Source organism: Stylophora pistillata, chromosome 5 (assembly GCF_964205215.1).
Source record: "Stylophora pistillata chromosome 5, jaStyPist1.2, whole genome shotgun sequence".
NCBI classification, from domain to species: Eukaryota; Metazoa; Cnidaria; class Anthozoa; order Scleractinia; family Pocilloporidae; genus Stylophora; species Stylophora pistillata.
This window is the reverse complement of record NC_142523.1, coordinates 28,628,205-28,647,006: the sequence shown is the minus strand read 5'-3', so window position 1 is coordinate 28,647,006 and position 18,802 is coordinate 28,628,205. Positions and strand designations below refer to the sequence as shown.

Genomic DNA, 18,802 nt, shown 5'->3' with positions numbered 1-18,802 from the left:
CAGACAGAAAGGAAAATGTTACTCATAAAAGGCATTGAAGCACTTGTACCATTTAGGGAATACTCACTAATATGCTTCCCAATTTGTTCATTGCAATCGCACTTCCTTGAATGTTTACGCACCAGACTGTAAACAATAAAGTTGACATTGAAGGTAGTCTGAATGACAGGCCAGTGTTTTAAATTATGACTTTGCTTTCATTTGACAGTATAAGGGGGCACTGTGCTTCCCAACCATTAGAGAAGAGTATTTTGTAACAATCATGTGGTGCAAACTAACCCATTATATGGCTGGAATAGCATCCAATATGGTAACGGTGGAACATAATCCTCTTCTCTAATTGGTTTTGCACCATAGTGCCCCCCTTACACTACATGTTTTATGGTTTCCTATCTGGATCCTTGGCTTCAAATATTGATTGCAGTTCAACTTAAGTCAGCAGATCTCTTTGTATTCATGTTGGGTCAACTGCAACAGTACATGCCTCAATCCCACAGCCAATCATCGCAAAAGAAAGGAAGCAATAGAGAGGATGAGCTTGAGTAAGTGTTATTTTAATCTCACCCAAGTTGCTCTGTGCAACATTTTGAAAATTAGAATAATTACGCTGAGGATGAAAGAGATTTTTGCACTCTGATTAGTCAGGGATTGTGATCTATCTCGCTGTAATCACCTCGCACGTGACAATGATACTGAGCAGGGGCGCTACATTTCAAAATGGCTGGCTCTCGTTTGTCAATGTTACTAAGAAGGTGATGAACTCGACAAAAGAACCTTGCGAAGAGCACAAAAGATGCTACTTATAGTTTGACTTAAAACTTTTGAAAGGTGCAGTGTAGGATATGAGGGTAGTGCATATTGAATCCAATAGGCCTGGGGAAACTGGTTGAGGCAAATGAAAAATATCCCTATAAGGGCTGCATGAGATTATGCGAGCAGGGGTTGGAAAAGCGAGCTGCGACTAAAACTAGAAAGATACAGGGTTCGTACGCGTCTTCGAAACCCTTGAATTTCAGGAGGCGGATTTCAAGGCCTTGCAAGTACTTGAATTTCGTTTAGGGTCCTTGAAAGTCCTTGATTTTTTATTGAGCAACATCGAAAAATATCTGCTTTTGTTTTGCACCATCGGTAAACCCAAAACATAGTTGTTAACAGAAACATTTTTCATGTTTGTTGGTTTTGAGATAAAATTGTCATTACAAAAAGTCCTTGAAATTTCTAAGTAGGGTCCTGGAAAGTCCTTGAAAAGTCCTTGAATCTTTGGCCTGAAAAAGTGTACAAACCCCGAAGATAGCAATAGAGTGACAATCATGTTGATGAAATGCTTATTGCTGAGTTGGGTCCTGCAGAACAGAAAATATTTGGTCTCCTGTAACTCAGTTCTATTAGCGGTTGAATTTCTTGTTTTTTTTTTTGGCAAATTAAATGCGCTTTGCACTGATGGTATTTATTCTAAGAAATTGGTCAAAGAGGGCTCAGTGGACCCCTCTTTCCAACTTAAGGGGGGATACGGGGCGTCTAGTCTAGTCTGTATGGTTGAAATGGCGAGAAAACTAAGAAGACAGTGAATGAGACCATAAGATGTAAAAGAGTTCAAAGTGAGTTTTATTTCTCTGGAAATTATTTCGGGCCCTCAGCAGCTGTTTTATCAATCCTGCTGTCAGTCATACTTAGAAGTACTTTTTTTAAAACAAAATATTGGTTTTTTAAAATAGCACTTATCCTGGCACAATTCTTTTCCCCCAATTGGACGTAATTTTTGTGCGGTAATTTCTTTCGATTTTCGGAAATCCCGCTAATCCCCCTCTGGAACTTTGTACTTTCAGGTTTGGTTGAAATTTCTCTTTTAATCATTTGCAGCTTTGTTGTGCAACATTTTGAAAATTAGAATAATTGCGATGAGGATGAAAGAGATTTTTGCGCTCTGATTAGTCAGGGATTGTGATCTATCCCACTATAACATACCTGACATACAAGTTGAGGACACTTGTATGTCTGTTTCGTGAGACAGACATTCTATCCACACAAATGATGGTCATAAAAGCACACAAGTAAGTTGGTGATGCTGAGGCATCTTAATTATAAGTGACTCCTTTACAACAACTTTTATCACATTGCTGGAAGATTCCAAAGGCCCTCCAGGCAGGCGCTTAACTCCAGTTTCCGTAGCATGAAGCGACGAGAGTAAAGTGTCTTGCCTAAAAACAACACAATATTCCTGGCCAGGGCTTGAACCTGGACTGAATATTCGCCGCACTGAATCTCGCACTTGAAAACACAAACTACTGCCTGCAAGCAGGAGCAGGCTAGTCAAAATATTATTTATACACAAGTCACTCTGTTTATTGTCCAGACACTGGCTCAGTTGAAGTGCTTCCTTTTTACAGAGAACAAGCTATCAAGAATCTTCTCAAATGCACTGTTCTTCATCCTTTAACCACATCACAGCAACCAGTTGGTATCTCTCCTGCAGCTTAACTGTTGTTGTCAGGAGCTGACAAGAACATGTTTACATTGGGAGATAGGGAACAAGAGGTAGGGTTATTGTTTTCAAATACATCTACAAGGGTACACTGTTGCTACAGTCCATCCTAGTTGTATCACAAACAAAATAAGCAAGGACCCAACTGACGAATCAAAAGTCTACTAAACCACGCATGGCCGAACCAACTCGGGCTCAGGCCCCACCCTATATAGTGACTCCTGACCTTTTGGGTGATAAAGTGTCAAGGAAAAATAATAAAACATAATGTGTTGCAGATGCTCTTTATCAAAAACCCAGGGACTTTTTGTGTCATCCTCCATTTATATCCTCCATGGGTTCACTTCATGGTGATTTTTTGTATGTTGATTCCTGGGTTCTCATTAGAAGGCAGGACTTCCACATCAGCGCCAGGATACTTAAGTATTATTGCCTGCTCACTTTTGCATGGGACTTAAAGGAATCCAATTGTAGAAATAATTTCTCGCCAAGTAATTCTCATATGGATGCCTTGGTACTAAAAAATGTAATGTCACATCTGCTGTTATCACTTACACACGTACTTTCAGTTTCTTTTCAGACTGATAAACTATTGAGAGAAGTTCTGGACAATGCTACTTCACTTCTGTTTGAACTGATGTGTGCTGTGCATCAGGTTAGGTTTGAAAACCATTTACTCCTGAGGGTGACTAACATCTCATTTCTCCTCAAAATATCTCCCGTCAATTGAACATTTAGATGATGAGAATGAAAGAAATGATCGCTATCAAAAGGACTTCCTTATTGTCAAACAAGTTCTCCTTGCCAGTATCACAGGAGATGTATAGAGAAATGGAGAATATGAATATGGATGTGAAGCGCAGTGTCGTTTATTAGGATTTTGTTTCTTTACACGTTTCCTAAGCTCACAACAAGGAGAATTTGTTAAACAGTCAAGAGCTTCTTTAGTTGCAGATCATTTCCTACATTCTCGTGACTGTAATATATGACTCAGGGATGGCATTGTAAGGAGAAATCAGATGCTAGTCACTCATTGTTAACTTTGTTGCAGGGTTGACCTTGTAACTCGTCCTTACACTCTTACAGTGAACAATCGCTAGTGACTGGACTGAATTTATGATAACTTTATGAGATTAAGTTTCTTGTTATTTCAGGCCAACTGCTTTTCAGTAGAAGACAGTGTTCTAAACATTTTTTGGCTCATTAAGATTGTCGAAGCTCAAGAACAGACGGTGAGTATTTCACTTAAGGACATTAAGTATCTCGCTAGGTCTTTCAAAAATTGCTTGTACATTTGAGGGGTTCATAAGACGGTATTTTAGGTAATTCTGTTTAACTTCGACATATGTGAGCTCAAAATTTCCAATTCACAGACCAACCTTCCTTAGCCTTTTCACTCCCATTATCTCACCAGTAATTCTCATTACGGTCAGCCAAACAATTCTTATGATGTGTGATCTGAGAATTTGGTATTGGATCAACTAGTATTTTTGTGTGGCTTACACGAATTGTAAACTGCACTATGTCATAATCCAAGATTTCTGTTTGGTAGTCTATTTGGTAGACTACAACTCCTTTTCAGTTACTTGTTTGGTCTTGGTAAATTCATCGCAATACCGATATAGATGAAAAATTACACTCTTGACTGGTTGAAAACAGCTAGGTGCCTTTTTCATGTATCACTAGTGCAAAACTCAAGTACAAATGTAAACTAGGCTAAGCATCAATAGATCACACTAGAAACCAATCAGATTTATACGAAGTAGGTTGCGCTGATTGATACACTCAGTAGCTGACCAAAATAAACTTGACTTAGAAAAGACAATTAACCTACAAACTTCAGAACTCAATTTTACTTTGTTACGTAAACAAATTCATGACTGAATTTTTCAGGCCACTATGGGAGAGGATGCGGAGGTTTTTTTCAGTTCCTAAAATCCTCATGTTACTGGTGCAACCTTTGTTGTGAAAACGAGACCTCCATAACAAAGTTTGGCCATTAACCCTGAACTTGAAAATGAACATTTCAGTACTACTGTATGCTAGTCATCTTGTTTTATTAATGATCAGGAACAATATTAAAACTATCCAGCCATAATCAAATATTAGCTCTTCTAGAAGAAACTCATTATGACACCAGACACTAAAAAGCAGCTCAATTTCGTAAGCCACACATGTACGCATTGCGGACCTATTTTTCTTCATTCTCATCACTTGTCTGCTTGATGTTGTAATGATATGGTAAGGAGAAACTCTGCCTTGGTCACTCATGGCAGTCAAAGGGTTGAGGCAAAATAGAAGCAAACATTCAGAAAAGATTGCTTATTCGAAGCATTATAGAAACACTGAGATTTTAAAGTTTAAATAATTGCAATTCGTTTCAAGATGGCGAAAGGCATTTTTCCTAAACTCCCATCCGCTCTATTCGGACCGTGCAAAAAACCAGTTTTCCTGCTTTACGGCGGTGATTGACATGTAGCGCCTATTAATTCAAACTTTAATCATTTGGTCAATCTGTGTCTGACGACAACGAAAGTGTATCGCAATCAATGTTAATATTTTTCGTTCATTTTTCAGAAATGTTTCGTGCTGAGGATCATGGAACGTTTAACGTTATTAGTATCATCTTCTGGCGGATATCTGTCTCCTGCCGAAGCTGTTCTTCTTTACCGACAACTTTACGTGCTCAAGAATTTTCTGGAATATGGTGCAGTGGTTGAGAATCAAATCCGAGTTGGATACGCAGAAGAATTGAGGTATGATAGTGCAGTAGACTATGAGCAGTCCGCCATTTTCGGTGAAGTACGTGGCACTATGGGAAAAAAAAATTAATGGAGACCCGAGTGGATGTTTTTTTTTTTTTTATACAATCGCGCGACGGACTTCGCCGAAAAAGCTGGGACTGTTCGTAGCCAATAGTGCAGTTGATTTTGCTTTTAAACACGAGGGCGCGCTATAAATAAAGCCTTAGGTCCCACTGGACCATTTGTCAATCAACCGTCGTGTGATGTAGAACTCTTAGAGTCAAGTCAGCTTGAGCTACAGCTACTCCAAAGCAGTGAACAGCGGGCGCATTCCTCAAAATTGTTTTATGTCTTCATCACAATACAAGAATTTTTGAGATTTGTATTTCCTTTCTCCAATTGACCACTTTCAAAAATGGCTGCCGGATTAATATTCTTTTGTTTAAATTTGAAATAGCCTTTCTGGCCTCGCTTGAGATGATGTATTCTTTTGAATTTTGTATTCTTTTGAATTTTGTACTGAAAACGAGGCCAGAAAGGCTAATTTAAATTTAAAAAAAAGAATATTAATCCGGCAGCCATTTATGAAAGTGGTCAATGGAAACTGTCTTTATTTGTGGCGGTAAATTTGAGATAGAAGTAGGTGGTTCGCACGTTACCTCATGCCACCATGGTGGTGGAAGTAAACAATAGTGTTACGTGCACGAACGACCAACAAATGTCCGCTAACAAAGTATATATAAAAATAGACTCCCGAGTACCAGATATGGCACGCAACAAAAATGTAACAATAAGCAGTTACCCATTTTAACTATTATTTAATTAGTTTTACATTGTCTAATTTACTTAGGTTAAAGATTAAGTTAAGCAGTTCATAAAGCAGGCTTACAATCCTTCATGCCGTGTAAGTGTTCGTCGTCTTGATAGACAGATAATAGATAGATAATAATCTTTAGACAGGGTGCGTTCTCACAGAAGTGGTTTTCAGAACGGCCCTGTAACTACCCACCCAACCCACCCCAGGGAGGACATCTATCACACAGTAATCTCGTGCGTGGGAAATTAACCCAACCCTGCAGGAGACGGGACCTCCATTTATTCGTCCCTATCCGAGAAGACTAGAATATCTAACCATTTCTTGATGTTAAAGAAAGGAAGCATATTCTTCTCAGTTAATTTGAAGACCCTGAGTGTTGGTCCGGCCGGTATTGAACTCTCGACCTCCCGCACAGCAGTCCGGCGCTCTCCCAATTGAGCTAACCAGGCGGCGGTTAAATCAGTTGATCAACTTCCAATTCCAACATCCGCCGACTGAAGACCACAGCACTTGGCTTTCTTGATTCATGACTTTCTTTCCGTGTACACAAATTCTTCCGGAGGACTTCATAGCGAACTCTGTATTCTTTATCTTCTTCCCTTCTCGGCTATCGTCTTTTTCATCTCTTTTTTCTCTCCGGATATCGTAAGGTCAAAAGGTCATAACCTTGTCATATCATAGCTTCCAAAAGTTCAGTCAGCAAGCCACGAGGGTAAGCCCTCGGGCAAATCTTTTTTGTACTTCTCACAAGCCAGCTTTTATACGTTTACTTTAGTTATCCAGAATGTTCTATTACTATTTATAGCGTATTACAAGTTGTACTATTTTTGGAAACTGCTGAGTCACATGAAAGAAGTTTCTGGAATATTACAGATTATAGATAATTCTAGAAAAGTCTGGGATTGCGTGACAGATTCAGTAAAAATAATTCGATCCACGTAACAATAGATATCTCATTAGCTCTTTTTGTTCGTCTACCAGCATTTGAATTTGACCCGCACATGTCAACGGTGAGTGACAAATGAGCCTTGGTCTTCCCAGGGAAGACTTCCTTATATAGCGTGCCTTCGTGTTTAATTTCTGATCTAGCAAGTTTTGTTTGGCCATTATTGCTGACAAGGCTTTTTTGTAGTATTGAGAATGAATGGCGAGCGATTCTTTTATGCCATTTTTCCCGCAATTGTTCTTGCAGTTGTAATATTTGATAGCTTATAGTAAGCGTTTCACGATACCCTGGAAGGTTCATTAATTTCAAAGGCTTGCAGACGAGGGGAGTGGAATTATTGAGGGGTTTATAAGAGGGGACCCATCGGAGTGGGAGTAATCAAAACTTACTTAATTGTCATTGGTTCAAAAAAACAACCTTAAAAAGAGTAGTTGAAAATTAAAACTGAAAAAAAAAAACAACAACAACAACAACAAAACAAAGACAAAAACAGAAAACTAGTTCAAGCAGATTTGTTCTGTAATGCCAACAAGCATAAATGATGAACTACTGTCGTAGAGTAAATGATGAGGGGCAGAAGGAATGAAAGGGCAAATTAGACAGGTGAACCTTCAAATATGTGTTGAATCATTGCCATCATTATTTTTTGTTTTCTCATAAATGTTGCAGATATTACATCAGAAAGCCAGTGGTAAAGAAAAAACTCTCCACCAAGTTTCGCCTGACAAGTCTCATAATAGAACTACTGGAGAAAGTCACGGATTTTGTGTTAAAACAGCCATCACTTTCATGACGACAGAAACATTTCTCGTTCCCTTTATCAAATCTAGTGTCTAGATATCATATTGAATTGTCTTTCCCACTAATAGCAGTTCAAGAGGTCATTTTATTTAAAATAAGTCATTCTTAAAACAATTTTTGAATTAAAGACTGTTGAACTCTTGGATTTTTTTGCCGAACGTTTTTCAAAATCCTGCTCGACCATGCTCCTTTATCCCAAACTTCCCCGTCAGTCATAACGGGCCGTAAAACTTAAAAAACAATTGAGGATTCTGTAGGTAGCATTTTAGTCGTTTTGAATTCTCTCCTCTGCATGAATAGTCCGCAGAGTTGAGCTTGAAACAAATGAGATTTCTTCGAGATACCCCAACTAGGCCAAAAAGGAACAAAAGTCAGCAATTTTGAACAGACTTACAGTTGCTGTGGTTGTTTTCCTTAATAAGTTCTTTTCCACAACGAAGAGCTAAGTTTACATTGCTATAACCCCCCCCCCCCCCCTAAAGACAACCTTGCGGGGTTCGAATTCATCTGTTCCATTAATAGTTAATTGGATTTTTGTTACACTCCCTCCCGCCCGGGAAGCTTTCCTTGACCTCTCATAAGTTATTCGTTTCCTGGTAAAAGATGCCGAAGCAGATTCGCCGTCTCGTTTGTCTGTCTCTGTGTTGTAGAGTGTGGAAGAGGGTAATCATGATTTCGTCTGGTCAACTAATTGACGAGAAAGTAGACTGAAAGTGTTATTGCATTACAAAACAGTCTGAGCGGAGTTCCTTTGAACATCAAACAGGATCAAGATGATTTTCTTTATCAATTTATTTGTCTTAGGTGAGTTAATTTGCATTTACAATCAATTTTCAGTGTATTACTGTTTTGTGCCGTAAAAGCGTCCAATTTTCAGAATTCAAACACTGGTTTACACCGCTTGAAAACAAATGAAAGATAGTTTGCAATCGAATCCATGCCGAAATTTGTTTCATTCGTATCAGTCAACCGTCGGTTTCCATACAGTCTCTGTTCGTTAATTTCCTTAAAATGGCCACATCCGTGTCTTGTTTTTCAAATGTTTAGCTTTCGTTAGGCAGTTTATGAAATGTCGCACTGGAGCTTTGAGGTCGTATCTCTGACCTCGGCATACAGTAACTTTACTGATCTCGCTGCTTACTAAATAACCTAATAACTCTCGGTTTTTTTAGTTGTAATGCCTGGTTTTCGTAAGTCAAGAAAATCGTAGACGATCGGTAATTTTACTGTTTCCCGACCTTCCTAGATCTCCGACAAATGAAACCTTCAAATCGAAGAGATCCCAGATTGGTTTACGGGAAAGTCGAGATGGTTTCTATTGTGTTGGCCCTACACACTTTCTGCCATGATCCATTCGGCGATCATGAACGGTGCAGCAGCTGAGTACGCATCAACATCGACAAAATCCATCTACATTCCTCTATGGCGAAAAAGTGATTTCTCTCCAAAACAGTTTTCTCGGACATTAAAACAACCCTTCGCCGTATATTATCTTCCAGGAATTTTATGCGATGTTAGCTACGTGGCGATCCCAAAAACCTTTGTGGCTTAAACAAGGATCTCACGGGTGAGGCGACTTGCAGCGTTATTTAGGGTCCGACTCTTAGCAGATAGCAGCCTTCCACAACGAACAAGATCAAGATGATTTTCTTAGACGTTTTATTTGCCTTTGGTTAGTTAATTCACCTTTGAAATCAACTTTCAGAGTATCGTTGCCTTACTATGTTTAAGGTGCAGAGCATTTGCACGTGTAAAAAAACCATAGTTTGCAGTCGAATTTGTCAACGCAATATTTGTTTCAGTCATCCGTTTTAGCGTTACAATGGGCTAGCTTCTTGTTAGTGTTCCTGATTATTTCGATATTTTCGATGGATCCGCTCCAAGTTTGCCTTCTTTTAGCAGATAATTAACCCTCATAACTTCTCCCCTCTCGAGGTAGATGGTCACGAGCTTCCTGTCACCGACCCCGCGAAGATATTAGGTGTTACGATATCCAGTGACTTGAAATGAACAATCACATTGCAGACTGCATGCATTAAGAAAGCAAATAAGCGCCTGTATTTTATTGTCCTCTTGAAAAGGGCCCGTGTTCCCCTTACTGACATTATGAACTTTTATTGTACAACAATTAGACCTATACTAGAATACTGCGCCCCAGTGTCCATCATGCACTCCCGGCCTATCTTAGTGAATATATAGAAAGAATTCAGAAACGTGTGCTTTCCATAATTTCACCTGAAATGTCATATTGGGAATGCCTTGACAGTCTAGGCCTGCAAACTTTGTATGATAGACGCATAGAACTCTGTCATCATTTGTCCGAATCCATCGCTAATAATCCCGAGCATAAGTTGTGCCATCTTCTGCCATCAAGGAAAAAATCTAGTCATAATTTAAGGCGTCAAGAGATATATAATTTTGCATGTTCTTACACGGAACGTTTTCGACGCTCTTTCTTTTATGCTATGTCCCAGGGTGCGCATAATAGCTCCTAAAGCTTCAAAGAAAGTCCAATTTAACTTTAGATAATCACATATTCTAGATTTATCATATTAGGCTTTTACATTTATATAATCGTATTTAGCTCTATGTGTTCACCAATGTTATCTGTAAAACACGCAACTCAGTTTTACGACTGCAAAAGTAATATTTAATAAACGATCTATCTATCTAATTTAAAATGTTTGTGACCCTGGAGCGTCGAGGTTGCCTGGTTACCTAAAACACTTTCAGTTCAGTATTTCGTTTACTTTCGTTGATCCACCAGACTTTCAACATTTTACTTTGTTGCTGAAACATTTCCTTATATATTTCCTTAGAGCCATCGAAAGTTCGTGAATTGGAGAAATTTTTATGTCGGACTTGTTTGATGACATGCTCCCAGTTGCTTGTTAGGTCAATTGGTAGAGCGCTGCAGAAGTATCGCAGAGGTCAGTGGTTCGAATCCCGTACAGGCCTGAATTTTTTCAGGTCTGATCTTCACAATTGCTTAAAAGGTGCTCTTTACGTACTGCTATGATCGTGCACAAATACGTTTCTATAACCGCAGTTCAGATATATGAATTTCATGCATTTGTTGTGTTTGATTTATCATGTTACGGGTTTATGTCGGACTAATTTGATGACTTGCTCCCAGTTGGCTTAGGTAGAGTGCTGCACTAATATCGCAGAGGTCGGTCGTTCGAATCCCGTACAGGCCTGAATTTTTTCAGGTCTGTTTTTCACTATTGCTTAGATAGTGTTCTTTACTACGACGATCGTTCACAAATACGTTTCTATAACCGCAGTTCAGATACATGAATTTCATATATTCGTTGTGTTTAAAAGACCATGCTGAGCATCTTTTTGTCTCGGCGCCTGTCGGTGGAGTGACATTATTATGTACTTTGGTTAATTAGCGTAGTGGGCGTAAAACTTCCATTTTTCTTGACCGCTTGATCGCAACTAAACGCTTGCCAATTACTGATAACTGCCTAAAAATAAAAGAATACAATATGAAAGAAGAATTAATACACACTGGAAAAAAAAAAATTAAACGAAACAAATTTAAAATGAGAAACAAAAACAACAAACAAAACTATAAAACCAAAGCAAACGAAATTGAGAGCTGTTGGAAATGAAAAAATTTCTTGAGAGGTGTTGATTGAAACTGTCTAACGACTTTACTAGACTTTAATTCATTTGTCACCAGATGACTGGAAGCGTCATGGGTCTCTCACTTGATTGGCTTAGGTTAAAGAATTATGATGTAATAAGTATAATTTTGGATCAACAAAAATAATAATATACTGATTGCAGATCAGCCATCGTGTTCCAAAACATTTAAGCTACCTGAGAATTTATATACCTACAGATAATCGTTGATCAATTTATTCAAATTAATCTTTAATTGGACAGTTTTAAAACATTGAAGGGTTTAAGCATGACTGAGCAATGCCCGATTACAACAGACTGACGATATAATCGGTGAGTAACAGAACTACGTGCCATACAATTTTCAACACATTCCCCTGACAGAAAAACTGGACGAGGCTATTAGCCGAGTCCAATTCCGGCTTTCCTCAACTCCTTTTTTTAACTGATTATCCCCGGATCGGTCTGCATATAGTCCTATTACACACACAACTAGCCAATTGTCCAAATATCGCAGGATATTTGTGAAAGCACGCGTTATTAGTATCTCTTTTCCACTCATATCAGTTGGATAGTAATATCTAATGATGAGTAGCCAAGGTATAAAAGTCACTGCGTCTTTTGGTTCAACGTTTAATTTGAAAACTTCAATAATTTTTCCATTTGAAGGTTTTACATCTATACTAGGGACATAACCACAACATGACATACATACCAAAACAACAAATTGGTTGTGCCTTTGCCAATGTAATTGCAACACGCAGTACTGACCGCGCGAGATTGGCAGCAACGGAAGACTTCAAACAAATCTACGTAAAGATTAACCGAACCTTTCTCTATTTTGCTCTTTATTTCTGTCATTTGGTCTTTATTTCATAAGAGTACAGTCATTTTTACAAAATTCAAGGTATCAACAGATGTTTGCAAACGAGACTCCAAGCGCGACGCTCAACGATTTTGTCTGAAAATGCCCGAAATTATTTGAAGAGTCTTTGTGAAGACGAAACGCCGCATAATACCAGCCACGAAATGTTATTGTTGTTGTTGTTGTTTTTCATGTATTTATTCCATTTAAAAATTGTAACCGAGGGGAAGAGAGATTGGTTAACTTAAACTCCCAGAAGTAATTACTGTGCAAGTTATCCCTACAATATGTATACATTATTCAGCAAACAGGTAATGAGAATACTCCGACTTATCAGGTAGAAATTCGAAGTTGTTATGTCAATCGAACATCCAATTATTGTATTTACTTTCCAAAGAAATATGTAGCACTTAGAGGGGAGAGGTAACAATCAGACCTTGGGAGCTAAAGAGTGTACCTTCCCCCACCCCACCCTTGTTTGCCCATCATCTTTCCTTAGAGTTAGTCAACTAACAGCTTTTATTAAAAACTAGATCATTGGATAATGCAATTCAAGACTTTTTATCAGCTTAGCCATTATGGTGTATCAGCCAATATACCATAATCTACAAATATGGTAAGTGTACGTGTCAGCTTAAAATTAAAAGAGAACTAAGAATTTAAGAAAATTCAATAATTTAATTTAACGTTTTTAATGAAATAATTAATCCACTCGCGCTTGTTGGATATGAGATGATTATAGCCAACGAGGCGCTACGCGCCTCGTTGGCTATCTATCATCTCATATCCAACGCACGCCTGTGGAACTTGTTAAATATTTGAACATTCACGCGATTTTCGTCTTGAAAAATGATAAAAATAATGAGAAAAAAATAACCAAGTAAGCATTTTGCTTTAAAAAAAATACACAAAACGAAAAATAAGGAAGGAAAATAATAACAATGATAATTATAATTATAAAACAAATAATTGGAGACACTTTGCAATTCTGAAACAGAAACAAACAGTTGGTGTATATACTTAAATTGATCAACAGAGATAACAATATTTTGAATGCCGATCAGCCGTGGTCTTTAAAAAAATTAAAACATGATGTCTATCCATCTATAGGTTATTATTATTTATTTTGTTAGAATGTTTGTCAATGTTTAATCACATTTATCATCATCGTCATTACCGCAACTATTACTATCATTCTCGCCTTTTCTACCCTAATAGAACAGTCCTAACCATGCGCGTAATTATCTATTTTCACGAGAAATATTCAGAAACATTTAGCGTCTAAGGTAATTTCTCATTTGAAACGCCTTCAACTTTTCATGTGTAAGGGCGCTGTCACAAGCTCTCTTCTAGCCATAAGATTTCTCAGAAACTGTCGATGTGAGTAGCTGTAAGTTTTCCAAAGTGCTGGATTAAATATTATTATAGAACAAAGTGGTAATAAAATTCTAGTTCCATAAAACTGTTTATTCAGAAGTAAATTTAGTCCTCCAGATGGTTGCAACCGCCCAATGTTCTTGTCCTCTTATTGGCTCGATTCGAAGTTAGGTCATCGACATAAATAATTATTGGATTCTGAAGTACATCCTTATGCAAAGTAAACAGCACAGTCTTCCTTTTTGTCGGCTTATGTCATCACGGAACGAATATTTATATTCAGCGACTTTCGACATTGTTTAGTGAAGATCTATTCATTCTCAGAGAAACATCCTTGATAAAGGTAGTCTTTATTTATTTATTTATTTTGGTTCCGTTTGAAGCATTGAGAACATTGTTACTAGTTTTATAATTCGGCTCTTAACCTGCTGATGATTTGCCGCGTATAATTAATCGTCGCCGATGATCATCATTTGTTTATTTGGACTCTGAGCAAGTTTTGCCCGTCGTTTTGCTCCTTTCTTTCGTTGTTAAATAAATATTTTAAGCTGATTGTTTTTAAGGTTTTTAAGCGCTCTCTAGTATCGTACAAGTACTGATTCTAATTGTGACCACGAAACAGCTTTGACAAGCATAATATTAATGTTGTGTTAATGACATTTCTATGTATATTAAGCATGTTTGGGTCAATATCTTTTTTAGGGTACTTTGCTTCTGTATGTTTTATTTTTGATTAATGTTGGTAAAATGAGCGTTGCTTCTATGGACTTCTTTAATTTTAGATTGAAGTGGTCGACTGTTGTTGAATTATATTCGAACGCTCACTTGTTTATCCTGTTGAAAAAAAAGAAAACAACTGATGCATTTCATCTTTAAACAGTTCATTAAAAGGGAAGAGAAACAAAACTAAAAAAAAAGGAAAAGAGAGCAAAGAAATCATAGGAATAAAGTTTGTAAACCATTTGGCTGCACCTCGTGTTACACCAAACTTTCTGGTATTCTTCCAACATCCCGCGTGGTTTATTACCGCTGTTCAGTTTTTAGCTGGTAGCGCCCGCAGGCAGGAAGAAACGATCCTGTGCTCTGATTGGCTACCCTTACAAGCAACATGGACCCATCTTGCTCGCTCAAGATTGCCCGCTTCTATCCCGTGCAAGAAAAACAGTGCGGGGAGAGGACTAACAAAGTTCGTAGCTTTTGCACAATGTCGGCAACAAAGGGGAAGACAGTCAAAACATGACAATTGTGAAAACATTAGTTTAGAAAGACAAGGTTTTTCTCTCCAGCTTAGTTACTTCCTGGAAATGGTTTTATTTATCTATACAGATCCTTTAAACAGTGGGTAAGACCTAACAACTTCTTTTTCCCCCTTATTCATCGGCTCACAACACTCAGCAGGTTATTGTAATGTTTGTTCTCCTCCCTCCCCCCGAATGAAAACATGATTAATAAATAATTAAATAACCTTTTAATTTCCCGCATAGATTGTCATGAAACCACAGGCTGTTCTACTGCTCATGCTGGTGGCTGTTCCCTTCACATCTGCAAGTATGTTACTCTGTTATTATGCTATGTTTAGCTACCCCTTATACCCTGATAAGTAAACGGAATATTTTCATATAAAAATTTAACCTAATAGAGAAGATTGAGAAAACAAATTCCAAACCTTTTCTGAAGAGGCTTTTCTGGATCTGAAGGAGATCTTGGAGGACTCAACTTATTTTAGAAAGACTTATAAACCTCTCATTGCAATGTCTATAAATTTTGACAGAAATGATTCTCTCACTATCTGTGACAACAGGTCCCAATCAAATAACCATGTAATGCGTACATTATATGGAAAAAAAAGCAGGAAAAAAAAAGCGACTTCACATCTCAGGTAAAAGGCCAGTGGTGACTAATGCGCTCGGAGGGGACGAGTGCAAAAAAAATAGCGCCTCTACCCACACTATTGTCCAAGCTGTTCCTCTGTTCATATATGAGAGCTACTCTATTGGTCTCGTGATATCATGGTGCGGTGGTTGTATCATGCTGTCGTATGGACAAAGCCATTCACGAAACCCTTCGTTTGATTCCGAACGAGCCATCTGAGTTATAGGCAAAGGAAATGCATCGATTAGGTATTGAAAATCACAAATGGAAAGAAACTGGGGATAAAAACACTGTTGACCTTAAACAACAACTGTAAACAATAGCACACACTCAATGTCATTAATGAGATCTACTGAGCGTGTGGGATTGGCCTCGCGTGTGGCTTGTATACAGAGCACTTAGTGCCACTTCTTTTAAACGCTGTGATTGGTTGGTAACTGGAGCGGTGTCTGGGGGCGGAAGAGCTTGAACATTAGCGTCGTACAGGTGTAATTATTTTTGCGCCCCTTCCCTGGCATGTGACCTTCACTTCGAGCTCGTCTCACGCTTGCCTCCGCCCGAGTGAAAAGCACAAAAAAGAAAAATAAAATAACGCCCATTCCGCAGGCTAAAGTTGATCGGCTATCAAACGTAATCTTTAATAAAAGTAACAGCACCATGTCAGCTTTGAAACCCCTCACGGTGGCCTATTTACATTATCAACTTAGTTAAACGAAACAAAAATGACCTTGTTATTCATTGTCTAACTAGTTGTAGGAATTTACTATAAGTGTCAACGATTGTTCACGATTCGATTGATTCTCCTCATCATTTCCTAGTAATTTGTAGAGCTGGTCAGTTTGCTTGTGCAAATCAAGAAAAGTGTATATGGAAGAGTCGGCGTTGTGATGGCGACCGTGACTGTTCTGATGGTTCAGATGAACAACAATGCAGTGAGTAGTGTAGTTGATTGGGTTACTTCAACTCCTGTCCAGTCTTGTACATTTGTTGCGAGTTGAGCATTTTCCACTCTGAGATTGAGACTTGGAAGGTATATGAACCCTCTTCAAATGGTGTTGCAGCTACTTTTTCCTTTTTTTTAAAAGAGAAGAAAGAAATATAAAATACTAACTTCATTCATAAGAACAGCTCCAAAGCAGCGAAATAAAGCTTTGACGTAAGTTGTATGCAGTACATTTTAACTATGTTGAGCTGGTTATTTTTTTACTTCTATCACGTTCCTCCATCTCTGGATAAAGATTTTCAATCATTTTTAAAGCGATTCTTGTGATAGCTACAGTGTCCTGAACAGCGAATGAAATAAGCTGTTTTAATTAAATGAGGTACAAATGACTTCATTTGCGAGACACCGTTACGGCAAAAAGAAAAAAAAAATGCATCTAATAGGAGCCCAGAAACGGTGGTTTGTACCATGTAACGTAGAATGCTCGATTTATATCCGATATACTATGAGGTTTCTTGAGGATACAGCTTCTTTAAAAAGAGTTATCATAGAAAATGAAGTCCCCTTCTGACATTACCCTTATTGACTATGAAAATTGACCATAAAAAAAAGCGAACGCACAAGCGGTCACAACACAAGTGATACCTGAAGTTGCTAAATGTGAAGCTCACGGATAAATTCCTCTTTACACATAAATTGTTGCCGCCCGTAGCCAATTAAATTTTGATTTTACCGCAAAAGTTAATGGAGTTGAATGGTAATCATAAGACTATATGATCATTTTATTAACTTTTCCTTTTTTTTTCCTTTTTCTTACCTGCACCAATCAGCTAATGGTAGGTATCCTCAGCTTATGTTATTTGTGTATCGTTTCCATACATTTTCTTATAAAAGCAGCATTAAACGAATTTTGTAGTATGAATGTGCCTTTCAGATTTGTCTTCTGGTTTGCAATAGGTTTGCATGTAGCCACAAAGAGGAAATCTGAAATTGAATTTTTTTTTTTTAGAGAAGGAATAAAAAAGAATAAGGTGGAACAGAGACAAAGTCAGCCAGTCACCCAGTCACCCAATGCTTAATAGGGAGGCTGCACGGGAGGATAAATTTTTATTTTAAAATTCCTTTGTTTTCATGTCAAGAGAGCCAAAACTTATGAAGAGCATCGTTATGTGTTCTCCTTATCCCTTTTCAATCCTCCGTAATGCCTTTTCTTTTTAATTTTACTTTTCTTCCAAAAAAATGTCCATAGATGAGGCATTCATACTGATGGAAATGAGAAAGCAAACTGACCTTACAAAAAAAAAAAAAAACAAAACAAAACAAAAGGAAGGTCAAGGGTCAGCAGCAACTGTTTCGTCGCAATATTCAGAATGTTGACCCTTTTCCCTCTGCTCGTTTGCCGAGAGCTTCAATGAATTTCAGGGATTTCTCACTCGACGAATGCACAATCTGACAATCTGACGGTTATATTCTGCCAGTCTAAAGTATCAAATACAAATAAGCATAAAAGCTCGCTCAAACTCGCATTATCGGGAAGTCGACAGAACACAAAGGTAACAGCTTTAGGGGAAGATAACCTTATTAAAAATATATATATATCCCTAAAGAACAGGCGAAATGTCAGTGACTAGAGGTAATGAACTTTTACAAGTAAGAAATGCAGAAATGCTATGCTATCAAGAGAATGTATACAGCAAAGTCTAAGAAGAGGTCACACGTGTCGCCATTAAGGGTACTCCACAGGAAAAAAAAAATCGGGTACGATAGGTTTTTAGGAAAACCGTCAGAAACGTTAAATCAACGATAACAAAATTAAATGCTGAATTCAATAAAACCATCACGGTAAACAGAAAAAAAAAGAATGCATGGACACCATTCCGTGGAGTTAAACTGGTCATCAAACGTGATCTCCAAGGAAATGTAACTCCACAATGTCAGTCACAAAAGATCAATCTCTGAAAGTAAGCTGCCAACCGCCCATTCATTGGTTTTCAATTCTGACAGCGCGTGCATGAGTCGTGATGTAGCCCTTAACATTCGTTGTCAATTCTTTTCATAACAATGTACATTAAGTGTCAACAATTTGTCACGACTCGTGTTTCTTTTCATCATCTTCACAGTAACTTGCAGAGGCGATCAGTTTGCTTGTGCAAATCAACAACAGTGTATCCCTGCGTCTTATCGCTGCGATGGGGACTGGAACTGTGGAGATGGATCAGACGAACAATGCAGTAAGTATTGTAGTTCATTAGTTATTTTAATTCTTGTATATATTTTGATATTTATTGTGGACTGTGTGTTTTCCACGCTGAAAGTATTAAA

The 18,802-nt window shown here is 37.9% G+C and overlaps 1 protein-coding gene and 2 long non-coding RNA genes across 15 annotated transcripts in view; 2 read left to right on the top strand and 1 right to left on the bottom strand.

Annotated features, from left to right (window-relative positions):
- Nucleotides 1-7,935, top strand: part of LOC148731276 (uncharacterized protein C12orf56-like) — a 31,070-nt gene extending 23,135 nt beyond the window's left edge. For 5 of the 13 annotated variants that reach the window (XR_016001312.1, XR_016001310.1, XR_016001311.1 and 2 more), the window contains 3 exons: nt 425-542; nt 2,388-2,535; nt 3,052-3,137. Coding sequence is in view for 5 of the 13 variants with exons in the window: in XM_088760342.1 (XP_088616468.1) it covers nt 5,060-5,238; nt 7,659-7,782 (303 nt within the window). In the remaining 8 variants the exon portion in view is untranslated. The other 8 variants (XR_016001316.1, XR_016001315.1, XR_016001313.1 and 5 more) reach the window with 8 other exon arrangements.
- A 4,947-nt stretch (nt 7,936-12,882) lies between these two features.
- Nucleotides 12,883-16,718, top strand: LOC148731275 (uncharacterized). The gene is made up of 3 exons (XR_016001382.1): nt 12,883-14,008; nt 15,150-15,213; nt 16,356-16,718. It is a non-coding gene; the product is annotated as an uncharacterized LOC148731275 (long non-coding RNA).
- LOC148731271 (uncharacterized) overlaps nt 16,141-18,802 on the bottom strand; it is a 61,748-nt gene continuing 59,086 nt past the window's right edge. The window contains exons 2-3 of the long non-coding RNA XR_016001379.1: nt 17,298-18,682; nt 16,141-16,608 (exon numbers count right to left, since the gene is read on the bottom strand). This is a non-coding gene — a long non-coding RNA (uncharacterized LOC148731271). The remainder of the gene's footprint in view (nt 16,609-17,297; nt 18,683-18,802) is intronic.